This window comes from Chlorocebus sabaeus, chromosome 15, assembly GCF_047675955.1.
Source record: "Chlorocebus sabaeus isolate Y175 chromosome 15, mChlSab1.0.hap1, whole genome shotgun sequence".
NCBI classification, from domain to species: domain Eukaryota; kingdom Metazoa; phylum Chordata; class Mammalia; order Primates; family Cercopithecidae; genus Chlorocebus; species Chlorocebus sabaeus.
Genome location: NC_132918.1, coordinates 64,720,449 through 64,744,590, shown reverse-complemented (window position 1 = coordinate 64,744,590; position 24,142 = coordinate 64,720,449). Strand labels below are relative to the sequence as shown.

The 24,142-nt window shown below is 35.0% G+C and overlaps 1 protein-coding gene across 5 annotated transcripts in view; it reads right to left on the bottom strand.

Annotated features, from left to right (window-relative positions):
* Positions 1-24,142, bottom strand: part of KCNH8 (potassium voltage-gated channel subfamily H member 8) — a 396,050-nt gene that overhangs the window by 232,418 nt on the left and 139,490 nt on the right. For all 5 annotated transcript variants that reach the window (XM_073023635.1, XM_073023634.1, XM_008009256.3 and 2 more), the window contains one exon: positions 22,596-22,727. In XM_073023635.1, coding sequence (XP_072879736.1) covers positions 22,596-22,727 — 132 coding nt within the window. The remainder of the gene's footprint in view (positions 1-22,595; positions 22,728-24,142) is intronic.

The window sequence follows — 24,142 nt, the reverse complement described above, 5'->3', positions numbered from 1 at the left end:
AGGATGCATTATATCAGCAGTTAGCACAGGGCTTTGATGTTTGACAATTCTTGTCTTGAAAAGATTCCCTTAAGATACAATCTATCTGATCACCCAAAGGCCAATGTAGGACCACAACTCCCTATTGAAATGTAAATAAAAACTTCATGCAATGCAGAAACTTCATGTCATGTCTACATGAGTCATATTCATGCAGAAAAATTGTACTGGAAAGTAAGGCTGAAAAACCAACTCACTGATAACTTGACCTTCTTATAGACAAAAACACAACATTCACAGGGTCTTTTCATGTGTGTGCTCATTGGAATTAAAAAAAAAATTTGGAAACTTTTGGTATTTGAACACTTCTGCTGTGGTGGAATTGAATTTATGTGACATTCTGGATTTCACCAAATTATTATGTGGAAGATTGTGGGGAATCATCAAAAGTTTTATTTTTTCGAACTGACAAACCTTGAAATATCCTCTTCCCAAGGTAACTGATTAGGCTTCAGTCAGGAAATATAACTACTCAGGGTTTAGGTTAGGTAGAAGCTGTCAATTTCAAGGTACTATGCACCGATTAGTTTGAGGTCTACTGATAGTAGGTCATATGAAATCTAATAATCACCTTTTTTTTTTTTTTTTAGTGAGGAAAAAATTCCCTGTTTTGTGTCTTAGAAAATTTACAAACTTTAGAGTCTAGACCTTTAATAAGTAGCAATTCTTTAAAATTTAATTTATTTAAATTGATAATAATTGTACATATTCATAGAGTACACAGTGCTGTTTCAATACATATAACATACAGCAATCAGATCAGAGTAGCATATTCATCATCTTACACATTTATCATTTTTCTGTGTTTGGAACATTCCATATCATCTTTCTAGCTATTTAAAATCACAAAATATATTATTGTTAACTATAGTCACCCTACAGTGGTATAGAACACTAGAACTTATTCCTCTTATCCAGTTTAAAGTTTATATTCTTTGGCAAATCTCTTCCTGTTCCTCCCTTTCACCTACCCTTACCAACATCTAGTATATTCTGTTCTACTTTTTACTCTTGTCAGATCAACTTTTTTTAGCTTCCACAGATGAGTGAGAACACAGTGTTTAACTTTATATTCCTGGCTTATTTCACTTAACATAATGTCCTTCGGTTCCAACCATATTGCTATGAATGACAGGATTTCTTCCTTTTTAATGGCTGAATAGTACTTCATTATGTGTATATGTACCACATTTTCCTTATTCATGCATCTGTTTTTAGACACCTAAGTTGATTCCATATGTTGCCTACTATGAATACTATGGCAATAAACATGGGGGTGCAGATGTCTCTTTGATATAATGATTTCCTTACCTTTGGATAAATTCCCAGCAGTGGGATTGCTGGATTATAAGGTAGTTCTCTTTGCAGATTTTTGAAGAATTTCCACTGTCCTTCATAGTGGCTGTACTAGTTTACATTCCCCTCAACAGTGTATAAGAGTTCCCTTTTCTCCACAGCTTTGCCAGCATTTGTTATAGTATTTTTGTGTTTTTGATAATAGCCATCCTAACTGGAGTGAAATGATTTCCATTGTGGTTTTGATTTGCATTTCCCCGATGATTAGTGATGCTGAACATTTTTCATATATATATTTTTGGCCATTGGTTTGTTTTCTTTTGAAAAATGTCTGTTGAAATCATTTGTCCATTTATAAATTAGATTGCTTTGTTTTTCTTTTGTTTTGCTGTTGAGATGTTTGAGTTTCTTGCATATTCTATATATTAATCCCCTGTTACATGAGTAGCATCCTTTATTGAAGGAACTCCTCAGTGAGTATTCTTGGCACTTTTGTCAAAACTCAGTTGGTTGTGGATAGGTGGATTAGTTTCTGGATTCTCTGTTCTGTTCTATTGGTCTACGTGTCTCTTTTTATGCCAGTACCATGCTGTTGTGGTTACTACAGCTTTGTAGTATACTTTGAGGTCTGCTAGTGTAATACTGCCAGCTTTCTTCTTTTTGCTCAGGGTTGCTTTGGCTATTTGGGGTTTATGTGTCTGTGTGTATCCAGAAAAGACTTAGAAAATGGATCTTTTGTTGATAATTAAATGATATAAACCTATACTATTTAATCCTTGATATGATATCACATTTCCTGATAGGTGAAAGGAATCAAATGAGCCACATATTCACATTTTGCATATTGCTTCATTTTATTGGCAAGGAAGATAGAACAATAATTCTGGCTCTGGGGCTCCTGCTCCTTTGTTCTCTCCAACAATTTGCCTCTGTGCCAACCCTGATTTTGCTCATTCTTTAGAAAGAATTGTTTCCTTTGTCTTTTGAGTCAGCTTCAGGTGGAAACTTAGGTACTCCCTAGCTGTAGGACCTTAGATCAGGCTTTAGTGAGAGATCACTGATGAGACTAACCAGCATATTGCCTGGCATGCAGTAAGAATTGAACATCGACTCTTTCTCTGCAGAGAACTCCTGGTCCTACTAAGACCATTGACTCTCTTCACTCATTTGTTTTCCTTATATGAAGTCTACTTTAAATGTTATTTTCCCTTTTGAGTAATAGGTTGTTTTTTCCTAATATGATGAAGGGCTACCTCATCAATTTAAGTACCTGATAGAAAGGAGACGTATTATTTGTGTTTAGTTTAGTTTATGTTTTTATAAGATTTTAGGGAATGTATTATCACTCACTAACACATTAGGACAAGTTTGATAATAGCCATCCTAACTGTGGTGAATTCTGAATGCAACTGGTGCTATTCATTTGACCTGAACATTTTTCTTTGATAAATAAAAGTTATACATACATGTGGCGTAACTTGTCCCATCGTTAACGGAAAACCAGAAGTTCCCAGATCCTCTCCTCCCATTTCTTTCACACTAGAAACAAAACTTTTCAAGCGTTTTGTCCATTTATTTTTAGTAATCACTTTCTTACAACTAACATACCTATGTTGCCATTTTTTATTTTTTTTTTTGGTTTGGCTTTCAAGGCATTACCAATTAGTTTCCCATATAACAAATGAGACTTTAGCTCACTTATATCCCATCCCCTAACCACACATACCCTCTTTCCATTGCTTCGTTTTGCAGCAAGGTAAGATTGTTACTTTGCTTAAATCAATATTCAGTGTTTACCATATTGTGACAACTGAGCCATTGGTGTCTGATAAATATTTGTTTTCTACACAAGCTTTTGTTTTCTTTGAAGTTAACAATTATCTGGATTTTTTTTTTTTTTTTTGGTTTGCTTTGTTTTCTATATGCTTATTGCTACTAATACTACTCTAATATGTTTTTTATTATTACTAATAAAAATCCAAAGTCTTCCCCAATTGTGTGTGAATTTTCTCTCAATAGGTTTTGATACATCAAGTGGAATATTAACTAATTTTGAAAACTCCCAGAGCCTCTGCCTGCTCTGGGCAGGATGGCTGATGAACCTAGTTCATAGCTCTCACCCTCAGCTGACCCTTGGTCATCATTCCAGCAGCACCATATAGTAATGTCTTGAATTCTGTCTTCATTTCCTTAATTTCATGTTTACATTTTCTCAGCTTATTGCCTTCTTTTGATGCACCACATCTTCTAGTAGATAGCTAAGACAAGGTACATGAAAGGGAGATACACTTTAGAGACATTTCATGTCTGAAAATGTATTTTTTCTGTCTTTGACTTTATTGCCAATTATGCTGGATACAGATTCTGGGTTGGAAATCATACTCATTTAGAACTTTTAAGACATTGCTCTACTGTCTTCTAGCTCCCAGTATTCCTCTTGAGAAGTCCAAAGTCATTCTGGTTCTTGATCCTTTGTATAATACTGTTTTTTTTTCTTCCCTTTTTCTGGCAGTCAAAATAATTGTCTTTTTGATTGCAGTTAACAGTGTCATGAAGCTTAAGTCTGGAAACTCATGTTTTTTAGATCTGGGAACTTAGCTGGCATAATGGACTCCTCCTTTCCAACCAGTTTCATTCTCTCTATTTTTCTTTATTTTTGGTACTCTTTTTAATTTAGTTCCTCAGCCTCCTAGATCTATGCTTTCCAATACAGTAGCAGCTAGCAACACGTGGCTTTTCACATTTGCTTTTAAATTGATAGATATAAAATAAATTTTTAAAACTAACTGTCTTAGTAACCCTAGCCACATTTCAAGTGCTCAATAGCCACATGTAGCTAGTGGTTACTGTATTGGACAGCACAAACACAGAACATCTCTGTCATCACTGAAAATTCTAGGGCAGTATAGTCCTTGATAATCCTCTAAATTTCTAATTATTTCTTTTTATTTTTCACATATTTGTCACTTTGCTCTAATTTCTGAAAGATTCCTCACCTTAATTTTCTAATCTCTCAACTGCTAAAAAATTCTGTCATTATCTTTTAATCTTCACAAGTTTTTCTTTAAATTTTATAGTTTGTATGCTTCTTTACTTCATTATATCCTATATTTATTTCATGAATATCATATTTATTCTTATCTATTTATAAGACATTTATAAGATATTATAAGATATTAAATATTTATAAGATATTAAATATTTAGCTTTGTTATTTTTTGTTAGTTTCTTTTTATTTAATGGAATTTTTTTCTCTTTGTTTATTTTGATTTTATTCCTTTTCCATAAGAAGCTCCCTGTAGAAGTCCTGGCAGTTTTTTGTGTCTGCTCATATTTAAGACTGAAGCAAGATAAATCTGAATAGAAAGTCTGAGCACATGTGTGGAATGTGTCAAATTTGTTCTTTGCTATAGAGTGATATGGATGGACAAGGTTTGATGTCAGTATATTGAAAATTTTCCTCATGGGCTGTCCAGGTTATTTTGAAAATCTTCTTCCAAAGTCTTATTGAGAGCGTATAGACTTCTTCGCTGCTAGAATTATAGGAGCCAAGTTGAGGAAGAGAACTGGGGGTCTTAACATTTGGGATATAAACTTTTGCTTATTTTATCCTTTTTTAGTACTGTCTGATTTTCTTCAGTCCAGAGACTCTATTTTACCTTCACAAAAGAATAGGCCTCAACTTTTCTGCAAAAAAATGATGTATTGGATAGTTTGCAGTCCCCCTGTATCCACCCTCAAAATCAAGGGTCTATTTCCCCAGCTCTTGGGAGTGCCCTTGGTTGAAGAGGATCACCTTGCCCATGATCATGCACCATTTGTAAGGTCAGCTTGCCTACGATGATTGTTCAGTGTGACTGTTTACAAATTTCCAGGTCCTTTACTCATCTCAAGAGTTTTCTGAAAGGTCATCCTGGCAGGGAGGCTTTTTTTGTGACTATATCAGAACCCAATGACTTCTGCTTAGCACTGCTTTCCTCCTTCACCACATGATACTGATCCCACTAATTTTGCTGACAAAATTAGTGACAGCTTTGGGAACGTGACAGCTTTGGAAGGATAGTCTCAATGCACATATCAGGGGGTTAATCTATAAATATAGACACTCCTTAAACATACTTTCAATTTATCTTTCTGGTTTTAGTCTTACTGTCATAACCACTTCCAAAGGTGCCAATTTGCGAACTTTTGGAGGCACCTACAGTGAAAATCGCGTTGCTTGTTAGCTCTTTCCACTGCTGGTTAGGATTTAGGTTTCTCAGATCTATTAAGTCAATTCACACTGATCTGTTTGCTTTTCAGCTTCTAAAATTTTGTTCTCTCTTTTCTATTATTTTTAACCTGTGGGTTTATGTCTTTTTAAAAATTTCCTCATTGTTATTTTAGTGATGTTTTGGAAATCCATGCATTTAATCTGCCAGTTTCCAAACTTCACCCTGCATTTAAAACTGACATTTTTATTTGTAGGCCATATCGTATAGTAAATAGAAATATTCATCATTAAAGCTTTCTTATTGCATTAATCCAAGAAAGAAAAGTGAGTAGAAGAGTGGTTGTATATCTTGAAATTTGATATATCCTTGAGGAAGTAAGTGGTCAGAAGCTATCAGACTGAGGTTCGGTATGGATGGAGTTATTACAGGTTTTGCAATCATAAGATGATATAAAAGACTGACTATAAACCGTAAAGTGGACAGTATCCCAAGGATTATAGTGGCTCGTGACTTGAATGACAGTCATAATTATTTTTAAGAGTCATTCTGATGGGGTAGAATACATAAAATAGAGACACTTAAAAGCTATTCTTTGATTAAACTCAGTAGTGACGGGACGTAATATGCATTAGCATGTACTGTTCTAGACTCAAGAGGAATAGAATGAACTTCAAGAGGGCTAAAAGGAAAATAACAAATATGTTAAAGGGTTGGGGATGAAGAGAGTCTGTGTAGGAAGCAGAAAAGCCTGTAGTTTATTCAGAAGAGAAGAATGGCTCTAAAGGATGTGAAGAAATATTCACTCTTTTACACCTTCCTAAGTGCTTTTTCTGAGAAAATCTAATGAGACGATTGGTGAGGGCAAGTACCTTATTGATAGTAGGACGTTTAATGTTTTCTTCACAAAGAATTCAAGCATGATGAAATGGTCTTTAATTTAAACATGAAGAAATAAAGCTTTAAATAAGAATTTCCTAGAAGCTAAGATTATTACAGAATTGGTTTATTGCCTTAAAATTTACTAAAATTTACAAAGAAAAAATAATGGATGTGTGATATTTTAATAAGAAATACATATTTGGTCTTCCTCTCTGGTTCCTGGCATAGAGGTTCCTAGTATTTTTGGAATTTCCAAAGGGATGGAGTGAGAGGAGTATCTTTTGTTATTCATAATAAGCCTCTTTCAACCATATTTATATTTATGCTACTGAGGTGACTCCTGAAAAATGGAAGCTGGCTTCCAGAGGAACCATTACCTGATTGGACGGTTGGAACCTTCAGTCTCACACCCCCAAAAGAAGAGGGATTGGAGACTGAGTTAATCACCAATGGCTGATGTTTTAATCAATCATAGTTACATAATGGAACCTCTATCAAAACTGTAAATGCGAGGGTTTGGAGACCTTCTGGGTTGCTGAACATATCCATGTGCCACAAGTCTAGTGCACCTTGTTCACAGTGACAGAAGCTCCTGTGCTCAGGACCCTTCTGGACCTTTTAATTTGTCTGTTCATTTGCATCCTTTATAGTATCTTTTATAATAAACTAGTAAATGTAAATAAAATGTGCCCCTGAGTTCTCCGAGTAGCTATAGCAAATTATCAAACCTGCAGAGGGGAGTTGGAGTAGTTGTAGCAAGCCCATTTGCAGCCAAGCTGAACAGAAGGATGTGTAACCTGAGACTTGCTACTCGTGGGTGGCATCTGAGGTAGGCACAGTTTTATGGGACTAAGCTCTCAACCTGTGGGGTCTTCACTAACTTCAGGTAGTTAGTGTCAGAATTGAATTAAATTATTGGACACTCACTTGGTGTCCACAGAGAATTGGAGAATTGCTTGACGTGGAAAAAACACACATTTGGTGTTAGAAGTGTTCTATGAGTAGAGACACAATATTTTCTTTTTTGGAGAGAAAAAATTATGTGAAAGATAGTTTTCTTTTAATAAGCCTATTAATGATGGATTTCCTTAGTTCTTCAATTTTTCTTTATATTTCTAATTTTACATTTATGTAAATACAAAATTATATATATTTATATTCATGTAAATAAATACTATATATTTATTTTATAAATATAAAATATGTATTTGTATTTTCTTTATATTTCCCTAATTTTACATAAATGACCACGTAACATTTTAAAAATGGATACAAATTGTCACTATTTTTATTTTTAGTTGCAACCTGATATTACATATATATTATTTTACACTGTGATATAGAGACCTTATAGGGTAAAGATTGTAGGAGATGAGACTCAAGCTTAATAGGGCTTGGGTTCAAGTCCTAGCTTTGCCACTTTTTAGCTTTGTGACCTTGGGAGTGTTACTTAACCTTGGGAAACACTGATAATAATATTGCTCATATCACAGGGTTATTGAGAGGATTATATTAATAAATATATAGAAAATATTTAGAAGAATATCTTGTAAGCACTCAATAAATGTTAGATATTATTTTTTATCCCTAAAGCATTTCAGGTAGCTTAAAAAATATATTATAAAGGCTTTAAAAATTAAGAAAAAGGATTTAGGCAAAAGGTAGAAAATAATGAAATAAAGCTAAAAGGAGTTAAAAATTTAATATTTTAAAAATTAATATTACTTAACAAATATAAAATTTCTAGCTGTCAATTGAAAAGAAGAAAACGTGGTTGGATATAACATCTAAATGCCTATAAATTTTAAAACCATCAACCAAAAGTCATATCCTGACCTAAATGTTTCCCCAGGGCTCTCACAAAGGAATCATTGAGATATATAACTTATTTATTAGAAAGTGTAAAATGTTATGTAATCTCCACTCTTAAGTACCTTGAAAATTAAATTTCTAAATATTGAGCACCTAGGGGTCTACGTTTCCTTAAGCTTATTTTTTTTTTTTCCTAAACTACAGAGATCAAGCACAGCTATATGATAAAAATACTCCACAGCAGGAGCTTATATATGCCCCACTGAGTTATAGGTAAACAGATCAACAGCTAGACAGAGTTCTAATGCTTTTGAAGTTAACTATGTTTCTCTGTCTTTCGGTATTCATCAACTTGCCCCATGGTGAGTCTTCCTATAATTGACAAATGTGTCCCAAATTAGTCATTCAAATACTAGCTTCCTTATTTTGCCATACTTACATAACGCCTGTTCATATTTTCTTTTCTTTCTTTTTTTTTTCCTTTGTTGTTTTTTGAGACAGAGTCTTGCTCTGTCACCCAGGCTGGAGTGCAGTGGTGCAATCTTGGCTCACTGCAACCTCTGCCTCCCAGGTTCAAGCGATTCTCCTGCCTCAGCCTCCCAAGGAGCTGGGACTACAGGCGCATGCTACCATGCCCGACTAATTTTAGTATTTTCGGTAGAGATGGAGTTTTGCCATGTTGGCCAGGCTGGTCTCGATCTCCTGACCTCAGGTGATCCACCTGCCTCAGCCACCCAAAGGGCTGGGATTACAGGCATAAGCTACCATGCCTGACCCATATTTTCTGTTATATGTACTTCCAAATCACTTCTTTATTTTATTTAGATCATTTTACTAATATTCATGCACTGATGATGCTTTCTAATGCATATTAAAATAGGTTTTTATCTTTATAAAGTTATTGATGTGTCATCCAAAATCACTACTGGTATACCACCAGCAATATTCATGACTTCTACCTACTCTTTGGAAAATACTGGAATAGAAAATTATACTTTGACATACATAGTCACATTAAAACTTTTTTATTTTTTATTTTTATTTTAATTTTTTTTTAAGTTCAGGGATACAAGTGCAGGTATGTTACACAGGTAAACTGTGTCATAGGGGTTTGTTGTAGAGATTTAAAAATGTGAATAATCATCTCTAATTTGGAAATGAAAATTATATTTCCTTGTTAAATGAAAAAGAAGAGACATTTTTTGTTGCTGTTGTTTTCTTTTGTTTGGAGATGGGGGTCTCACTATGTTGCCCAATCTGTACTTGAACTTCTGGACTCAAGCAATCCTCTCACCTCACCCTCCTGGGTGGCTGGGATTACAGGCAGGAGCCACTCTTCCTGATTTAGAATGGAAATTTTGAGGAGCACATCAGCCACTGTGTCTGGTCAGAATCACTTTAAATAAAATTTTCAGCTAGGATTACTCCATATTCCACATGTATTACGAATCCAAGTCCCAGACTTAAACAACCGTGAGATTGCAATTAGAAATTCTTAAAGAAATTTTTCTTTTTATTTTCCATGCACTACCCAGAACCAGAGTTTAAATAAGAAAGTGTCTTTTGGGACAGCCCTACATCCCTATGCCAAGTGACACTGTCAGTGTCACCTTTCAGTTGTCCCAGATTTATGCTGGTGTCTTCAATTTGACCTTCCACTCTGCTCAAAAACTAGGCTTTGTCCCTTCTTCACCAACTCCAAAGCACCCCTATTATTTATAACTTTTCCCCCTCAAATCTAATTGTTTCTCTTACTTTACCATGAGCACAGCCACACTGTAAAATTTTTATTTTATGCAGCAACTTTAAGAATTCTGTATCAGTATGTCTTTTCTGCACCCCCAGCTCATCACATGATTTTTACTTTCACAATTGATTTATTTGTAATTACAGAGTTTTGATAACTCAACTGTAACCCACAGTGGATGGATTATTTTCATTTCAAAACTATATGAAAGATATACTATTTTGTATTTATGAGTTAACCCCACAAGAGAAGGTTTGAGGTCTCCAACATTCTACTTGTTATAAGAATGACACTGCTTTCCTTAACTGCAGGTATGGCAAATATCTGCTTTGCTTGTGACTATTACCTTCTATTCTCCCATCACCGTGACCTGGCAGACTTCAATAACTGATCATAACACCTTTCTCCTATGAGATAAGATGTTACCTTAGAAAGGTTTTCAATGAAAATTCTAGGTAGTCATTACCATTTACATGACATTAGGTAATCTAGTAACTCTTTTTTGCCGTCCCTGTTTAGCTAATCAAATTCACTGTATTTTTCTTCTCAGCACTATTATTTATTATTCTCACCTATTAAAACTTTATCTTTTGACTCTAATGGTGATGTACAATTGCACAAGAGTGATAGTCACCATGGAGAGACACCAAAAAATACCAGCAAAAGACACGCCACACTTTTATTTAACATAGGTGATTAATAAAACTCCTATCTACAAATCTAGAAATTGTTACACAGAATAAAATAGCTAGCCAGCAGTGCTTCTGGAGAGCTTGATAAGCATCTGCGGCTTTCAAGTTCTCATATTGGCCCATTGCTGCCAATGAAATCACTTGATTGAAGAGAGGCTTTGAGAAACTCCTTTCACCACTTCACCAATTTTCTGTTTTTGGTTATGTATGAAGTTGTAGATACCTTCCAGCCCTTTTCCTCTCACCAGTAGCCAGCATACTTATGAGAGGTTTGTAGGTAAATTAGAAAATTGAAAATCAATTTTCCAGGTGTGCCATACCCTCAGTAGACTCAGGTTTGAGCTTATCTGAAGTCATATTCCTTTACAGAACGCAGTGACAGAACACTTATAGGAATACATTTCACTGAAGCTTCAATTTGGCCAATCAATCCCTCTTACAATAAAAAGCTGAACTATCTATTCAGGAAGTCATCATCTAATGGCATAGCTTAATTTTCTGTACTCAACAAGCTGTTAAATAACTTATGTTGTCATCAATGTATCATCTAGGTATTGCTGAATCCTATTGTAAGATGAAATACAGTTGTAGTACCATTTGGGCTTTATCATTTAACTACTTCCTTAAGCTCATATTATAGCAGCCTAACCATGTGAGGGAACATGTATTTAAAAAATCATGTCGGGATTCTCAGCCATTTAATGGCTGCTTCTCAAAACTGTGCTCCAATGTGGTAAGAACTTTACCCTATTCTTCCCTTCTATCTGGGTATCTCAGTATTTTTTTTTTCCATGCTGTTGAGTACATTTCTTAATGTTTACATTATTCTGAACCATTTTATTGAGAGTTTGATACTCTCAAGTGTCTATCTCATACTGTAGTCTCATGTGTTTGCTTTCATATTCCATCTGGATATGTATGTTTTTCCACCTTTGCACTAAGATGGAACTAATAAATAATATATTTTGTATCTGTATAATTGGAATATTCCATTTCTAATTTTTAAAATAGACTCACTACTTTTCTTCATTTGTAGTTAGTAGAAGTTGTTCCTTTTCACGTCTTTTTTATAAGAAAAAATATATATTTAATTTTCATAGGTTTTGGGGGAACTGGTGGTGTCTGGTTACATGAATAAGTTCTTTAGTGGCGATTTGTGAGATTTTGGTGCACCCATCACCTGAGCAGTATACACTGTACTCAATTTGTAGTCTTTCATCCCTCACTCTCTTCCTACCCTTTCCTCCAAGTCCCCAAAGGCCATTGTATCATTCTTATGCTTTTGCATTCTCATAGTTTATTACAAATAACCACAAGACTTCTGAATCTTTTAATGCCACTCAATTAGCTCCTCACACCTTAGCCTAAATTACTGGGATCAAAAGTGAATCAGACATGACATCTGTTTTCACAGAGCTGATAGTCTAGAAGAGGAAAGGAACACATGGAAAAACTACAGCACAAACCAGTGTGCTCATGAGCACCATTTATAAGTTCTGAAGTTTTCATCAATGCAATCAGTCATTTTAGCAGCTTTCTAGTTAACATTTGTTCAGCTTACCTCCCACATTGCATAAGCATTCTTAACATGAATGTCTGCTTTGAGAAATTAATACTTGGGCAAAATTTTCATTCTCCAAATTGGGGAGCAGTCTCCTAATTATGTTTGTATGTAGTTTTTCTCATGAATGTGAAGATGTATTTTTGAAGTAAATCAAATAAAACTGAATTGCTATATAATATTAAAAGACTGAAGCAACTATGTGAACATTTCAGTAGACATTTGCCTTTGAAGCTTCTATATTATCCATGAGTCAAATTGTTCCCCCACACAAAGCGTCAAATACATATATATATATATATATATATGTAAAGCATCATGGAATTTTGAGGAGGCTCACTGGGGAGGTAAGCAGGATTGACACATAGTGACTCCTGGACATTTTTTCCTACTGTATGAAAACAAGCTAGTTGGGATGCAAAGCTTATTTTTACTGAAGCATGGAGCAGAAACTAGACTCAAAATCCCCCCAAACTGGGAACCCTATATTTCCCATTCAGGGCACCGAGTTATTCCCAGTCACTTCTCCAAATAATGGCACCTATGCCCTTGGTACCAAATAGTCTGTTTTTTCCTCACTGGCAAAGTCACTACCTCAATAACCCCACATAAAAACTCGGCAAAAAAGGAAAAAGCTCTACACTAGCCACACCACCCATTGAAGTACAAACCCACAGTATTTTCTGCCATTCCCCAGAATGTTTCCACAGAAAATGCCAGGAGGCCAAAGAAACCTTACCTATAGACCTTTCTGTAGGTCTCCAGCCTGTCCTCAGTGACACTGTTATCATCCATGACAGTATCATGACAGCTGTAATTCCCAAACTGGGAATATTCCTTCATAACAATGTCTAGGTAAATATTGCTGGATATAGTGAACATCGTCAAGAATGTATACCCAAACAGGGGGTCAAGTTATATGGCTCTGGCTGTTTTAGCTCTCAGCCTGAACGTATTTATTTATTTATTTATTTATTTATTTATTTATTTATTTGAGACAGGGTCTCTCTGTGTCACCTAGGTTGGAGTACAGTGGCATGCTCACAGCTCACTGCAGCCTCTACCTCCTGAACTCAAGCAATTATCCCACCTCAGCTCCCTGAGTAACTGGGACCACAGGTATGCACCACCACACCAGGTTAAATTCTTTTTCCATTTTTTTGTAGAGACGGTGTCTCCTTGTCTTCCCCAGGCTAATCCTAGGCTCAAGCAATCCTCCTGCCTCAGCCACCCAAATTGGGATTACAGGTGTAAGTCACTGCACCTGGCCTTAATCTTCTTAATACCATATTTGCCTCGTGTTTCAATGAATTGACCATTTAATTGCAAAAAGTTTTTTAATATTAAATTCCAAAAAGGGGCAAAAACCATGTTTTAATCTTAAAGTAATAAAACTAGAAATATACTGTATAAAAAATAAGGCCAATGAGATAATAGCTTCAGAAAGTTTTGTCCAAGGATAACAAACTACTCACCATCAGAACAAATGCAATCCACAAGAGTATTTTGGTGGCTGCAGATACTTTAAATTTTTCTTTCAAATGGAATGACTTGGTGAAGCATGCCATGACTATTATGCCTAGTCCTTACCACAGACTATGGCAATATCTTTCTCATTACATCATACCATGGTCTCTAAAGGCAACCTAATTTATGAACCCTAGTTTGCATATTTGTCTTTAAAAGGTTTTGGGAGAAAAAAGACATTAGCGAATATGTGTAGAAACTCCAAAGATCATTTTTTAATCACTTCAAGCATCTATATGAGCTCTTCAGTTCCAATGTCATCACATATCTGATAAAGAGTTGGTACAGATGTCCCTAAGGCAGAAATCTATTTTGTGGGATAAAGTATCAATTTTTACAATAATTCTCTCATCAGGCAACTTCTCTTTATTAGAAATTTGGCATGTGTTTTTTCTGTTATGCAAACAAAAGAAAATCAGGCAGAATATTTCAGCAAGTGGAAGGAACATTACTGCAATGTTCCACATTGAAAATTAAAATATTCGAGGTATATAACAACCATCTTAGATTTAATTAACATCTGATCAGTCGCTTAATGTCTTTCCTTTTGGTGACTTTTTATTTTTTATAACAAATAACTTCAATTATCTTCAAAATTTTGACCACATTGAGATTCTTGGAAACTTAACAACAGAAGAGTTAACAAGAACAAAAAATCAACCAACAACAGCGATTCTATTCAAAGCCAAAGGGCTATTCAATATCAGCAGTAAGAACACATTTAGAGAAGTTAAGACTAGGGTAAATACATGAAAAATCGTCTTTGAATGAAATCAAGCAGAACAAAGCCAAATAATACAGTGATCAGAATGTGCACCTGAGACATGCAGCTTTTGTAATTATGATCTGGTTATTTTGAAACAGCGAGAATGCTATGTTGTTATCTATCTCTGAAGAGCCAAGTATCCTAAATTAAACATCATTTATGCATTCATATACTTATCATCCATCTATCAAATATCTATTGAGCACTTACCATGTGTCAGACACTCTGTGTTAGAAATAAGATTCTCAACAAAAGCAAAGTCTATTCCTTGACGAAACCTTAATTTTAGTAGAAGAGAAAATACTTACAATTAAAACCAACTTTTGAGTAATATTGTTTCAGATAGGCATACATGCTATAAAACAATGTTGCTATAAAACAATGTAATAGAATAGCTGAAGATGGATTAGTTTAATATGGATGGTTGGGGAAGCCTTCTAAGAAATGTGTACCTCACAGGGCTTCTTAAACTTGGATAGGCATGTGAGTCACCTGAGCTCACTGAAATGCAGATTCTGATCAAAAGGTCTACCCTAGGACCGGAGATTCTGCATTTCCAATGAGCTCCCAGGTGATGCTGCTGTGTCAGTCCCTCAGACCACACTTTGAATACTAAGGATTTTAAATAAGAAATGAGAATGGTAAAAATAATTGAGACAGGGGCTCCGTTTCAATAATAATTACTTGTAGGGGTTTGGGGAAGAAACTGAGATAAGTCCAGCTTTCTTTCCACCTCATTTCCAGTTTCTTCTCACTTGTTTCATTGCAGGTCCCCTTGTGGTATAGTGGAAATATATAAGCTCTGAGACCAGATGGTCCTGGGCTTTACCCTGTCTCCACCTCTTCACAGCACTGAGGTCTTGGGCAGTTCACTTTTCACTCTAAGTCTCATTCTTCTACATTGTAGGATCCTGGGATAGCATATCTGGCATATCGAAAATAATCAGTAAATGATACCTTGATAGACACTCTAGGATGCCTGACCCAGTCTCATTCCAAGACTCTTTCTCTTTTGACTATTTCTATTTTTGAGATATAAAAGCTTAGAAAAAAAACCCCAAACCTTGATTTATTGGCATTCCTTGGAGCTAGAAACGGGCCATGGCCTTGTGACAAAGTTATGGTAAATGACGTGCTGACAGAAATCCCTGGCAGGAGAGAGAGGCAAGGGGAAATACATTCTTTCCTACAAACAAAGGAGAATCCTCCTAGAAAGAGGCGCCTGCCTTTTGTCCATCACTCCTCTTATTGTCTGCACCACAGAAATGAGTTCTAAAGGTGCAGCATGCATCTTGCAACCATCAGGTGATAAGCAAGATGAAGAAAAACAGCACATAAAGGACAGCAGAGCAGAAACGCCAAAAGAGCCTGAGTGCCCACCAGTATTACAGTGTCTCTGTTTCCAATCACGGGCTGCTCAGTCGCATGCTCTTTGAAATATGAGGAAAATAAGCCTTTACTGTTTAATCTTGTGTTAGTTAGGTTTGCACATTCTTGTAGCTAAAGGCAATGCATATCTAATTGTTTAGAATAGCTGTTTATTATTTTATTTCTCCTGAAGTCACTTAGTAATAAGCAATGGTATATGCAACACAAAACTTTTGTCAGTGTAATTAACAATGACAACCTGCTGCGGCTTGCCACTTAGACTACCAAGAAATGCCACTGCATTGGAATCTTGATTTGTATTACTACTAAAGATAATGTGAAAGGCTTCACACATCAACCCCTAAATTCTCAAAACAAATGTGAAGTGCTCATTTTTTAGAAATTATAATTGAAATCCCCTCATTCTATGATAACTGATGTTGTTACCACATAATGAATAAGCCAGCATCAACCAACATTCCAAAGCAAATCTGAGACACTGAACAAGAAATAAACAAAAATAATTTCACTGGGCTCTGTGCCTGCAAAAACAAGGCATGTAGTATTATACTCAACTGGTTTGAATGGAAAACCAAATTAACATAATGAATGAAATGCTGTGGAAAATGTTTGGAAAATTGACACAAATGCAACTCAGTGTAGAGGAAAGGAACTTTTAAAAGACATTTACCACTGTCACACAGGTGAGGGCCATTGAATACAATAAATTAATAAGCAAGTATTTACTCAGTTTCTATTATGTTTAAGGCAATGTAGGAAATGCAAAGAATGAAGCTGTGTGCCAGTTTCAAGGCCCATAATGATCTGGGAATGACAAGATAACAGAAGTTTGATACACTGGTGCCAGAAGGTTTAGAAAGATGACTCCACCAGCAAGGAAGAGAGTGTTTTAAGGGAAGGACACTTACTATGAACTAAAGTAGCCGGGAAAATCTGACTATACAGAAAACAAGTGGGATTTTCATGATGAATAAGGTGACAAAGATACATTCCAAGTGAGGGAAAATTCTCCCGGGTAAGGAGAAATAAGAGTGTGAGCTGAAAATGAACAGGCCAGCTTGACTTGTCCCCAAGTTTCAAAAAAGTTAGAAAGTGAAATGGTAGTAAGTGGAGTGTGGGGCCGGGCGCGGTGGCTCACGCCTGTAATCCTAACACTTTGGGAGGCCGAGGGAGGTGGATCACGAGGTCACAAGATCGAGACCATCCTGGCCAACATGGTGAAACCCCGTCTCCACTAAAAATACAAAAATTAGTTGGGCGTGGTGGCGCATCCCTGTAGTCCCAGTTACTCAGGAGGCTGAGGCAGGAGAATCACTTGAACCCGGGAGGTGGAGGTTGCAGTGAGCCGAGATTGTGCCACTGCACTCCAGCCTGGCGGAGACTCCGCTTCAAAAAAAAAAAAAAAAAAAAAAAAGGAAAAAATAAAGTGGACTGTGGGGAGCTTAATAAGCTAATTCTTAAGTAATTTGAACTTAAAATCTACTTACATGAGCTAAGAGCATATAAGAAAGTGCTACAATTGTGTCTCCTTAATTTTAATAATGTGATGGCGCAAAGTGTTGGAAAGTTAGTAAGATTCTCATTATTGACTTTCTCTCCCAGCTCTCTCTTGAAACTGCTTTTAGCAGCAATCCTGTAATCTTTCAATTAAAAAACCCAATGGGCACATCTCTGTCCTCATCTGACTTAATTTCTCTATGATGTCTGGTTCCATTTTTCTCTAGTGTCTCACCATTATTAATCTTATAAACATATAAATTTGGGAGTGACATGAATCAGTTCATAACAGCCCTTAAACCAGAAAGAGGATTCCAAAAGATCTCCTTTTCCTTCATCTCTTATGTCAAGGCCAACCTGTTCTAACTCTGAAATATATCTGCATACCACCTAAACTCCTTAGGGTTGAACTTCAACTTCATGACTTTTCTTATGAAAAAAGGTCAACTACTTGCTGTTTCATCACCTAAAATTAACATTCTTTCCTTTCAGTCTTACTCCACACACAAATCATCTTTCAAGATTTGCTTCAATATTATTTCTCCTGTGAAGTTCTCCTTGACTCTGCTCTACCTCTTGCTGACCCACTCTATCTCGTTTCCTTGTCTGAGAAGAATTTATTATTTCTCTCATTCTACTATCACTGGACCTACTATATTGCAAAACTGGATCTGTGTCCACCAGAAGATTATGAGCAATTTGCAGAGGGCAAGTGAGGGAGAAAAAACATAATGTAGGCTCTGAGGTTTGGCTGCATTAGTGTAAATCCTAGGTTACCTTTTTTTTTTTTTTTTTTAACTACAGCTTAAATCCTTTCCACTAAATTTTAGCTATTAGTCCTTCCAGAAGCTACTTACTGTCTCAGGAACTGAGTTTCTTCATGTATATACGTATCTCCTACATTTGTTATAGGTTTATAAGAGATAATATATGCAATTCGCATAGCACAGGGCATATAGAATATGCTCAATAAAAGATGTGGTCATGGTTGTTATATTCTATAGGTTTTATAAAAATAGCTAGCTCTCACTGAGTCTCTGCTTCATGCTAAGTGCTTCACATAGGTGACTTCATTTACTTCTCATAACTCTGTGAAATAAGTATTATTCCTATTCCCATTTATTGATGAATTTAAGTGACTTGACAAAATTTTGACATCTCCAAATGCTAATGCAATGCTGGGGTCAGAGTGGGTGTTGAATGAATATTTTTTGAATTACTTAATACATTATTAATCCACTTTTAAATTTACATTAAATTTTAAATATAATTTTTAAAACTAATTAAATTAAATTAATTTTATTTTCATTAACTAAACAAATTAAAGCCTACTGCTGAGGCTATTTTCCTTCACTCAGAGGAAACAATTCCCTCTGAACCACTCCATTCAAAGGCCCTCTGTTCTCAGCCTTGTGAATGTTTTTCCTAATCCTTTCCCACCATTGAGGACCTGGTGTCCAAAAAGACTTTGCCTACCCTGGCTTCTTGTACTAAGCAGACATTCCCTCTCCTCTCCTCCCCTTCCCTCCCCTTCCCTCCCCTTCCCTCTCCTTCCTCCCTTCCTTCCTCCCTCCCTCCCTCCCTTCCTTCCTTCCTTCTTCTTTCTTTCTTTCTTTCTTTCCTTTTCTTTCCTTTTTTTTTTTTTTTTAAATAAAAAGGTCATATTTAACTGCCAGCCAAGATTTCTGATCAGCAACAAAAGAACCTCAATTGCCAAGCTGATTGACATATAAATCCAAATTTTATATCAAAGTATTTCTTAACTGATACAGAAAGACATAAACAGGGCCTCGTATTAAATTCACTCTATAAATAACGCTTGACATGAACACAGAAGTAAGTGGTGTACACATTATTTTTGGAATGGAAGTAAAATATGTGCCAAAAAGGAAGGTAGTTTTAAAGGTGATAAAAACCATCAGATTTCTGCTGAAGGCGCTCTCTCTCTCTCTCTCTCTCTCTCTCTCACACACACACACACACACACACACACACCAGCAGATGCACTAGCTGAAAGCTACTGTACATACAAATAGTAGTTTGAATTTTGTGCTTATCTTCTACTAATGCTGTTCATTGACAAAAGGCCTACATTATATCCCACACCTTGTTAGCCTCTTGTATAAAACAGGTTCTTCCCCATTTAAATAAACTCCCTCAAAACATAGATAAATAATTAAAGTATTTTTAATAGAAGTCCATGCCATTTATATCTCTTAAACGAAGCCCATCATATGAACCTCAATATTAATTAATTTAATTAACATGAACCTTATTTCTACAACTTAGATGAACTTCAGTGATGCATTTGCAGAAGATGCAACACTGGGTCATGTCATGCACTCATTTAGTTTTTTTAATGTTATGACACAATAGTGCTACAGTTACATGGTGACATTTTAATAATCAAACACTTATTTGGAAGTTTTAAAAATATCATATGTTAAGGTGTGCCTTTCCTGCAAGACATGCCATCAATTGGTGAATTTCAATAAGTGCAGGTAAAAATATATTTTTTTTCTTTTTCTTTTTTTTTTTTTTGAGACAGGATCTCACTCTGTCACCCAGGCTACAGTGCAGGAGTGTGATCACCAGTCACTGCCACATTCACCTCCTGGGCTCAAGCAATTCTCCCACCTCAACCTCCCAAATAGCTGGGACTACAAGTGTGCACCACCATGACCTGGCTGATTTTTAATTTATTCTTTATTTTATTATTTTTTATTTTTGGTAAAGACAGAGTCTTCCTATGTTGCCCAAGCTGCTATCAAACTTCTGGTCTCAAGCAGTCCTCTTGCCTTGGCCTCCCAGATTGTTGGCTATTTTTAAATTATCATTTTATAACCATGGTTACTTACAATAGTTACTCTGTCTTTCTAAAAATACTACATACTTTTATGGGACATTTATAATAAGGTAGCAATAGAAAAAACTGTTCTTGAGTGTTCAGCAAATATTAGAAGTAATATTTTTATATGAAATAAAGCTGAGATAAAATATCTGGGGACTTACTAACAAATATTTCAAAAAATTAAATCATATTTTGCATAATATAATTAGTGTTAAAAGTGTTTTGCTATTTTTTATTTAAATCTTGCAAGAGATAGTCTTTACATTGCACATGTTTCCTAAACAAAATGAGAATATTATTGAGCACAATTTAATATATGTATTTAAATACAAATGTAAAACTCATTTTTCAGATAGAACTTTGGATAAGTTTGTTATTGGTTGACAGTGTTCAAATGGATGTCCTTCACTTCTAAACGACAGATGTAATCTTTCAAGTGCAAGCAGCTCTACTAGTGTGACATGTTAGTCTCTCTCTGCTCCTTAACTTAGCTATTTCAATGGAAAGGAGAAGAATATAATTCGATAAGTTGGGAAGGTGTTATGGACATGTGTAGGAGAGCCCCTTTGTCTTCCCTCTCTTTAGGGAGCAACTATTCTGCTCTGGTTCTCCAGACATTAAGTTACATCGTGAGAGGCTCTGCTTTGGCCTCAGTCCAGCTTTGTGACTGAAGGGCAACTTTGCCTAAAACTAGAGCTCACTAGAAGGAAGCCCACTTGGAGGTAGAGATATTTCATGTTTTCCTTTATTAGTGTCATCAGAAATAAAGGTGATATTTTGGTTTCCAATCTACTCATTTCTCATTTTTCTTTTTCAGCTGATTCAGAACGTGGATGGCAAAAATGAGTATTTTTATTGAGCTCTCTCAAACTCCAAATGAAAAAGTATACTTCACCGCTTCTATTCATTGCAGTCCACCAAGATGGGGATTTCTCCCCTATCAAGAGACATAAGGAACATAAGACAAAGATAATTAAGGGATTTGTATAATACCATTAGGCATGGTCCTCATATTCAAAACAAGTCAATTAAAGGTTAATAAAACTACCTTCTTTCAAGCAAAAAAAAAAGTCATGTATTTCTTTCTAAGGATTGTGTTATATTTCTATTTATCCACACATATTTGTGAATGTACATGATATCAATATATATTTATATGTTTGAATAATTTTATTCAAAGGATCCTTGCCCTTTGTGTTTCTATCTTACAAAGAAAATATTAAAAGCAAAAACTGTACACATCAATTTTCATACTTTGTGGAACTTACATTGGACAGGTACTACACACTTGCTCTAAAATTCAAGTAACTTTAATTTTAAGATGTCTCTTCCTTTGCATATGTAAAATAAGCCACAGAATTTACTCATGCCAATATACAGCAAAACAGATATGCATTTGCAAGGCTTTCAAATGCTAGAAAGTGAGAGCACCAAACTATGATATCTGTTCATTTGGGTTGTCATTTCAAGAGACATAATGTATTGAAAACAATCACACACATTTTTAAAAAGAACTGGAATAAAAGAGTCCATTCTTAAAAAGACACAGCTGTTGAAATGTCAAGTAGCTTATTCTAAAAAAGAACTTACTACATAGGAAATCCACAAAGGATAATTGCTTTTTCTCTGGTGACTAGAATCCTACTGCTGTTTAAAACAAATAATATCCGCAGGTTTCAGTGTTAACTTATGTCAGCTTATATAAAATGCAAAGAATTTCTATATAAATTATAATAAGAAGATACAAGGTAAACAACACAAATTCTTAGACTCCTTTAAAGATAACTGAAAAGCTTGTTTATGTCTTAAAACAAAGTATTATATTTGTATATATGATAAGGTACAGGATTCACATTTGTTTGCAACATTCTATTCTAACAACCACTAAGCTAGAGTTCTTACCTTTGTACATAACTACACTTTGCACATCTAAGTTTGAGCTACAGCAATCTAGAGGAAATGGAGAGATGTATTTTTAATCACATCCTCCTAACGTTACTTATCCCATCCATTAATTTTTGACTAATACAATGAAGTGGTGTTAATCCTTATATTGTGATAAACTGTTTTCTCATCCTCATCCTATTAACATAGGAATATGGACTTTTAGTTCCTGTCAAGTGAGTCTTTATTATAAAGATGATAGAATGTAAATGCATGTGAGTCTCTATGATTTTGGAATATGCACCAAATACTGACTGCTAACAGTTACGAATATTTATCAGTTGCTGTTATTAAAAATGCATTTTTTTCTCCAAGAGTTTTTAAGTAAACAATTTCAAAATGTTACTCCATCTGTTAATGTTTTCTGAAAACGGTACAAACCTTCTTTTTTATCTTCTGGAGTAATCTTCACTTTTGTATCTGTTATATCTTTGAATGAGGCCAGAAAAAGTACTACATCTCCTTTTTCATTCTTTATGGGAACAATATCCAGTAGGCACCAAAATGGAGACCCTGCAACAGTAAAAACAAAAAAACAAAAAATACAAATCAACCATTGCCTTGTGTTATTTCTATGGAAATCTCAATCATTAATAAAAATAAAGCCCTTAGTGTTTTCTTCAATCCCACAACTCCCTCCATCTTAAAAATGTCAGTTTTCAGATTCCATAAATTTCTATCCTATATGCATCTCTCTTCATTCCAAAGGAAATGCTTTTTCTGAAAATAAAGAAGTATTTTAAACAAAAACACTTGTCTGTGCTGAGACATTTCTGCTTATATTATTCAAACTGCATTTCTTCTTTGGACTTGTTGATGTTGAAGCATTCCACTTTATGAGAGATTGTCCCTTCCTACCCCCAGCACACAGTTTTCTTCAATAAAGACCTTTGTTTGTTATGAGTTTGCCAGAGGTTTATATAGTCAATTTAAAAATCAAAGCTTGTACAACAGAATGCTAAAATAAAAAAGATGAAAAATACCAAGTTTTGGGGAGCATGCATAGCCACTTAAACTCTCATACATTGCTGGCTGGTTGCAAATTAATACATCTACTTTAAACACAGGTAGTATTAAAATTTAATCTCACAATACTACATTATACATCAGCGTGAATGAGTGACTTACAATCATTTGAAACCAAATGGACGAGTATCACTAATATAATGTTGAGTAAAATACCTAAACACAAATGAGTAGAATGCAATAAGAATTTGTTTGCATTAAGTACAAAAATAGGCAGAACTAATCTATGATGTTAAAAGTCAGGTTAATGGTCACTTTAGGGAGCTTGTGATTAGAAAGGCATTCAGGTCTGGGAGTTGTAGGATGCTGGTCAAGTTTCGTTACATGATCTTTATGTTGTTTACATAGGAGTGTTCAGTTCTTAAGTGCTTACATGTATTTTTCAGTAAGTATGTTACATTTCAAAAAATATTTGAAGAAGAAATAATCAAATTCAATTCAATTTTTGAGCAAAAAACCACGAGAAATATCATTAAGATTCAAGTTCAAAATATAGTAGCCAAATGGTATTGCCTAAAGCTTGTATTTTCAATTTTTAAATATATTTTAAAATATGTATTTTAGAAATATGTAAAAAAATCTTGCACTGTGTTTCCTACTGAAAGGCATTTTGGACAGGAATATTTGAAAATGATGATAAAGTTGTTGTTGCTTAAAAACTAAACTATTAATCTATTTATAAATAATTTTCCTTCATCTTCTTTTCATGAGGGGAAAAAGACTTCAATCCTGTGAATTCTCATCTTATTTGGGTGTTGATTTCAAAGTCAGGGTACAAGACAAAAATATAAGAGGGTCAGAAATATCCTTGATATTTTGAGTTGTTTTGCATACACTGTATTAGATCTCATAATTTCCAACACAACTGATGTATTCATCCAGCCTTGGGATCTATCATTCTT